The sequence below is a fragment of the Arachis ipaensis genome, chromosome B7 (genome assembly GCF_059453495.1).
Source record: "Arachis ipaensis isolate K30076 ecotype BB chromosome B7, ASM5945349v1, whole genome shotgun sequence".
NCBI lineage: Eukaryota > Viridiplantae > Streptophyta > Magnoliopsida > Fabales > Fabaceae > Arachis > Arachis ipaensis.
In genome coordinates, this window is record NC_142442.1 from 65084996 (window position 1) to 65091882 (window position 6887).

Below are 6887 nucleotides of genomic sequence, written 5' to 3' on the forward strand. Positions count from 1 at the left end.
ATCCTCGGATTTTTTTTTAAATAAATAAAATAAATGTTTAATTTACTAAAATATATATTTTATAGTTTGTTATTAAAATACATCGTATCTCTTATTTCGTTTACAGTGTAAATGAAAGAAAACTGTTACTGTAAATGAGATATGTATCGTATTCTTTCATTTAGACTGTAAACAAGATAAGACTAAACACAGCACAGGCCATACACTTTGTTTATAGTGCCATTTGGATATATTTTTCACTCATTTATTCATATTTTCTCCAACTTCTACCCTATTCTAAGTATATTATTGATTTACTCGGCAAGTATGACGCACACAGATATACATGATCCGGACATCAACCGCTTGAACGCGACATGGCGCATCACCGAGGTAGCCGACTTTGAGGTTTGATGCGTATTTTTGCAAACTATTATCGGCAAGTGTACCGAGTTGTACCAAGTACTACCACTAGGGTTACGTTTCCACAAGAATTAACGGACTATGCAACCGTGATATAGTGATTAATCTAGTTAGACAATCAAAATTTAGAGTTTTAGAAGTCTTTAACATAAAATAATAAATTAAGTGAAAGCAAGCAATAAGTGTTTGACAAAGTAATATTATGAAAAGAGTCAAGGTTTCAAAGATGTTAAACTTTAGAAAGAATGCTTTTCACGCTCTACTTTAATTATGCAAGATGTATCTATGGCAAATCATTAGTAATCAAACTGCAATTCCTTGGTAATTCAATTTTTCTTAACTTAATAAACACCCATTCTTTGATTAATTGATTATGAAAAGAGGTGAAGTATGTAACGATCCACACTACTAGAAAACTAGTTATTACAGATGGATATTTTCGACGGATTTTATCCCACGAAAATACAGACGGAATTTCAGAGGGATTTTTTGTCGGAAAACAAAAAAATGAATTAGCATAAATTACAGACGGAAAATAGAATCCATCGATAATTCTGTCGGTAAAATTAATTTTTTTCGTGGGAAATGATTACAGACGGAAAATTCGTCTGTAATTAAATAGACAAAACGTTGCATTTTATTAAATTTTTACAGACGGATTTTCCGTCTGTAATTTAAATTTTCCGTCGGAAATATGGAGATAACCCTAATTTTATCACCACCCATTCACACTCCATTCACACTCCACACGAATCCAATGAGCTTGTTCCTCTCTCCGTCACTGAGTTGCTTCTTCTCTCCGTCGCACCAGCTTCTTCCGCCGCTCTCGCCGCCTTTTGCGTTGCAGGATCTCTCTCTATCATCCTTGTGTCGCACGGGCTCCCTCCACCGCCGCTCTCGTCGTGTCTGCAGCGATTCGTGAAACTCAGCTCAACTCGGTGGAAACTCGGTGGTTATTGTTGAATGGCGAAGCTTGAAGCTCAGCTCAGAATGATAGTGGACTCCGTTAGTAACTTCTTCTCCGGCAAAGACCAGCTTCCCTGGTGTGACCCTGACATCGTCGCTGTAAGCCTTTTCTTTTTCTCGATTCCATTTTCTTCATTCAGAATTGATATCAACTTGTGATTTCTTGTTATCTATTGGTCGTGATTTCAGTCTTGATGTTTAGGTCAAAATCAAGTAAGAACTTGCAATAGGTTTAGGGTTTAGATATAAATCAATCACATATCTTTTGTTATTTTAGTTAAGGAGGAGGAATTGCAGCTTCTATGAAACAATTCCCTGTTGTGATGGATCATTGTGTAATCAGTTAAGTTTTTACATTAGGTTAAGTGGAAAAAACACATAAACTTGCTTTGTTTTATATAATTGTTTGATTCAAGTGTTTACATTAGGTTCTTTGTTAATTTAATGTAAGACAACTTTTCTGATTCTGGTGCAGATTCATGGAGGATCACAACACAGCTACCTTCCCTTCCAAAAAGTAAGCTCATGCAGAGTTATACTTTAACTCATTTAAATTTGAACAAGCCTCTGCATACTTTTGTAGATAAGAAGTAATCTTTGCTCATGAGTCTGCTAATTGTCAATTTGGGGATGTTTTTGTCCTTCATTTACATTGTCATCTTCTTAAACTCCTCGTTGTGCAATGTTGACTTGGATTTAAAACCTTGAATGAATTTTTCTGTATACTTGTTGGGATTGACAACTGGTTCAATATGTATTGACATTGTAAATTGATTCCATTTGTCTAAGCTTTTCCTTTGAACTTACACTGCACCTGGTTTTATTTGATTCATGAAGCAGAAAATTTTACTCTCATTGTTTTAAATTTTTTATGCATAGGATTTTCTCAATATGTTTATTTTACTTTGTCAACTATTTTTCATTTGCACAAAATCAGAACATCTACACCATCAAGGCATATAGTAGTTTGTATGATTTAACATTAAATTCCTTTATTTTCATTATATCATGATCATTTTTTCATTGCCACTGCAGGCAAGAATTGTTGCAAGCACGTGAAAAGCATAAGGAAGAGCAAGTGATTGCTTTGAAGCAGTCTATGCAAAGTGGAATGGTTAGTTTTTACCAGATTGCTTTTTTATGTTGATGTGGCTCCTATTCTTAGATTATTTTGTTGATGTCAAGGTCCTTTTCTTCTCACACTTCTAGGCTGTCATTTACAGGCACAGACAATGAAAGAGCAAGCTCAACTGAGGGAGGAAATGGCATACCAATACAAGCTTGGTAACTTTGAGGTGAGAATCCCAAATTAAACTATTTGAGGCTCTTTGGTTGGTTTTAATGATTCTGCTTGTTTATTTGTAATTTTGTCACTATAGGCTGCTACTGCAATTCAGAGAAGGTTGGATATAGCTTCCATGAATAAATATCGAGAAAAGAGCTTTCTGATCAAAGAATTTGGTGACAGTTTCATGGTGATCATGCCTTCATGACAAACATCAATGTAAATTATGAATTGTTATGGTTATCAGGTATGAGATATGCCTGGGAGGTGGGGATGGATTTTATGTGTTCCGAAAGTTTAGTTAAATGCTCATTGTTTGTGACTCATTTTTGCTTACTGCTATTTAGAATTTAGATACTAGAATTTTGTAGAGGTTCTGCTTTTTAGCATGAAGTTTAGGTGGAAAAATCATGTTGTCTTGAACCGTAAATATAAATATAATTTGGCTGAACGTATGAGATATTTTTCTATATCCTAAACCATAAAATTAAATGACCATATATCAAACTTAAATTTTGGCATTATTTTTCTAAGGAAAATGGAGATATATGTATATTTTGAGGAAGATGAAGAATATTACTCTCTTGCCTTAGATTGTTGTTGTCTTGTTGAAAGAGTGATGGTCCCCATGTGCATCCAACTAATATGTTCAACCTCTTCTTTTGATTGAGATTTTGTAAAGGTTCTTTTGGTTGGAATTTTAGTAAAAGTGCATTTTCATATAGGAATATTTGCAAAAGTGTATAAGGAGTTCACTTGAACTTGCATGCTATTATTCTCAATTTTTGTATTTTTTATTGATCTTGCAGGAGCACCATCTTGGAGATATGAATAAGCAACTTAGGCTCAAGGTTTTGAAATATAACATACACCAAACATTTCAGCATAGGAATTATTATTGTAACAATTCTAGCTACGGAGGATACATGCCTGTTGTCATATTTGTTTAATTAATTTAATTAATGAACACATTTTTAAATTAATTTATTTTCTTGAAAAATTAAACTTCAATTTTTAGCTTGAGGCAGAAGGGTTCAATCTAAAACCTATGAAAAGCTTGTGGAGTTCAACTTCAGTTGCTGCAAACAGCAACTTTACCTTTCAGCCTTCTCAAACCAATAACCCTATGGATTGCCAACCTGAGCCTTTCTTGCAAATAGGGTAAATGAAATTTTCAATTTAATTTTAGTGATGTGTTCATAGAAATAATTAATTAATGACCTGATTAAGGTATTAACACTCAAGTATTAATTAATGGTTTTTTCTTGGACTGAAACTTGGGTCAAGTATTATACTACTGGTGTCAATTACTTTATAAAAGCAATATATATATATATATATATATATATATATATATATATATATAGGGATTTCTATCAATAGTAACTGACATTTTAGCTTCATCTAATGTTGCTTTCTTAGTTTCTTTCAATAGGTCACTTTCAAACTATCATGCGCATATGATGAGAAACCTTGAATTTGATGTTAATTTGAACGGAGTCATAGTAGTTTTCATTCTTATTTTATTTTGTTTTCTCCCTCAACACCAAAATTATCTTTCAGTCTGAAGAATCGTTGGTGGAGCTGCTGCAAAATCTCGCAGACATAGATATTACATTCCAAGGTTGAAGGTAATTTAGCATCTTTTTTTTTTGAATTAATTTTATTTTCCTGTATAACGGGAAATAGTTTGAAGACTAAGGTTTAGGAAGCTCACTTTGATGGCTGCATTTTATATTACAGATTAACAATCAGCACATACAATGTTGTCTAGAACCACATCTCTCTTTCCTCCTGTTCGAACCGTAGAGACCTAGGCATCCTTCTTTCCAGGTTTTGGTTGTCTTTGCTTCCAGGTTTTGGTTTCAAAATTCTTTTAATTTTTGTTGAGTTCAATTAATTTTATTTAGTTAGTTTGATTTTAGTAATTATTTTAGTTAGATTTGTTTTTTGATTAGTGAATTTTTAGGTTGTTAAAATAGGATTAGATTAGGTTTTGATTCTGAATAGCTGAGAAATGTTTAGATTGTTAATCTGGATTGCTGAACATTGCTGAACATTGTTAATATGAGCTTGATGAATGTTGTCTATAATAGAAATTTAATTCAGTTAATGGCTTCTTCTCTGGTAATGCTTCTTCTCGGTAATAATCTGTAATTTCTATTGATCCTTCTTGGTGCTGTGGTGGTTGTGATTGAGATCTGGAATTTGATTCTTCTTCTTCTTCTTCTAATTCTTCCCTGCTATGTTGTACAATTTCTACTTTGTGCTTAATTTCTTCTTCTTCCTCTTTTCTTTCTTGAATTTCTGCTATTGCTGCTGCGATTTTCTTGTTTGGTTGATGGCTCAGATTCGATTGATTTTCTAGACAAGGTGATATTGATGGTGTTTTTAACTTGCCCTTGCAGTTTTTTCCCTCTTCCCATCATGTTTGATTCTCTTTTGTAATAATATGAAACTACATAAACTCTTTTAGTGTCACCGTCTTCATTAATGGTGCGAATGGAGCAAGTCAGAAGAGAACGAGCCACCAACGATGGCAGCATGCGTTCAAGTTTGCTGCCCATCTCACTGTGTAACATGTTAAGTGATACTCCAATACACAGTTTGGTCTTAACAAATGAGAAATAAATTAATATAACATGAACGTGGGCGTAGACTTTTATCACATGCTTTTATCATCATGAGGTATCTGCTTTCGTACTATTCAGCTTCTTAATCCTATGCTATATAAAAACTAGTCATGAATTTGCCTCATCAAAAAATTGTGAACGCTAAGAGAACAAAGAAAACTTATTAACCAGGTTGGTTCTTATTAACTACTTCTTACTTGCCTTATAAATCCATGTGTAAGATGTTTCATGAAAATTGAAAAATAATTGTGTTTATGGTGAAACACAGAAGAAAACAATCAGTTCAGAAGATTGCCTTGGTTGGGCTGCAAGAGATGAATCTGGACATCTCTCCCCATACAAATTCAATCGCAGGTAATTAACCACACTAACATCTGATTGAACTTTAATTTACATGTTTCTAGTTAAGAGCTGAGATTTTATGATCTGCATTTTATAATTTACATGTTCCTAGTTATATTTCTACCCATATGAAATATTTTGTTGCCTCATTGGTCTTAATTAATTCTCTACTGAATTGAAAGCAGAGATAGACTGCCTCAATCAGATATACATTCAGTCTGAGTTGGAGCAAGCATTATATTGCCACCATCATTAAGAAGCTCAAGAAAGAATGAAACTATCCATAAATTAGGGTATTGAATCTTGATGAGTCCATTAGTAGTTACTTGTCATCTAATGTATTCAGTTTGTATTATTGCATGGAAATAATTGCTTCTTATTATAAAGAAAGCACTTTGTATTCACTGGTGTGTTTTTCTCTTTGTACCATCAATAAAATTTGTATTTATTAAATTTATATTTATTTTGTATGAAAACAAATTTATTTTGCAATAGAAAAATCTAAAAAAAATTATTTTACTTTACTGATGGATTTACAGACGGATTTTCTGTTTGTATTCAGAGTTTTGGATGATTTTCCAAGGTTCCAATTACCGACTGAAAATCCGTCAGAAAATTTGTCTGTAATTACAGACAGAAAATTTGTTGGAAAATCCGTCTATAATTACAGACGAAAAATCCGTCGGAAAGTTCGTCGCCTTCGGGAAATGGATGGAGAATTTACAGAGGGAAAATCCGTCGGTAACTGGTAAAAATCCATCGGTAATTTTTTGACGGAAAAAAATTCGTCGGTAAATAATTTCCGACGGGGCTTTTACAGAGGAAAAAAATCCGTCGGTAATTTCGTCAGTAACCAAAAATCCGTCTGTAATAAAGACTAAATCTGTCTGTAAATCCATCTGTAATAACTAGTTTTCTAGTAGTGCCAATTCCCAGTACGTCATGATCATATGGAAACCGAGTGTCACCAACTTGCTTCACTAAAACTTTCACTATTTATTATTAACCCTGTAATGGTATTAGCACACTATCGAATTTTCAAAAAAAATTTCTTTATAAAAAGATTTGCGAGTACAATTAATTAAACATATACAAGCCATATAAAGGAATTAAGTAAAACATACACAGGGCCAACATTATATATATACATAACATGTATGATAGATCATACGTACATATAATGATACTGTCATATATGCCATAAGTTAGCGTACAACCCTTCACATCTTGCTACTATATACATAATCAACACTCCGGAC

At 33.1% G+C, this 6887-nt stretch overlaps 1 protein-coding gene across 1 annotated transcript; it reads left to right on the forward strand.

Annotated features, from left to right (window-relative positions):
• The first annotated feature begins 1355 nt into the window (after positions 1-1355).
• Positions 1356-4429, forward strand: LOC107608780 (uncharacterized). The gene is made up of 10 exons (XM_088492439.1): positions 1356-1467; positions 1646-1710; positions 1844-1885; positions 2404-2482; positions 2592-2663; positions 2748-2843; positions 3463-3504; positions 3672-3814; positions 4217-4284; positions 4397-4429. Exons 1-9 carry the CDS (start codon positions 1366-1368, stop codon positions 4260-4262), a joined length of 687 nt encoding a protein of 228 aa, XP_088348565.1. The 5' UTR covers positions 1356-1365; the 3' UTR covers positions 4263-4284; positions 4397-4429.
• The last annotated feature ends 2458 nt before the right edge of the window (positions 4430-6887 follow it).

Coding starts and splice junctions, on each gene's coding strand:
- LOC107608780 (XM_088492439.1), top strand. CDS start 1,366: ATGGCGAAGCTTGAAGCTCAGCTCAGAATGATAGTGGACTCCGTTAGT. Junction 2,664..2,747: donor ACAAGCTTGGTAACTTTGAG/GTGAGAATCCCA, acceptor TTGTCACTATAG/GCTGCTACTGCAATTCAGAG. Junction 2,844..3,462: donor AATTTGGTGACAGTTTCATG/GTGATCATGCCT, acceptor TTGATCTTGCAG/GAGCACCATCTTGGAGATAT.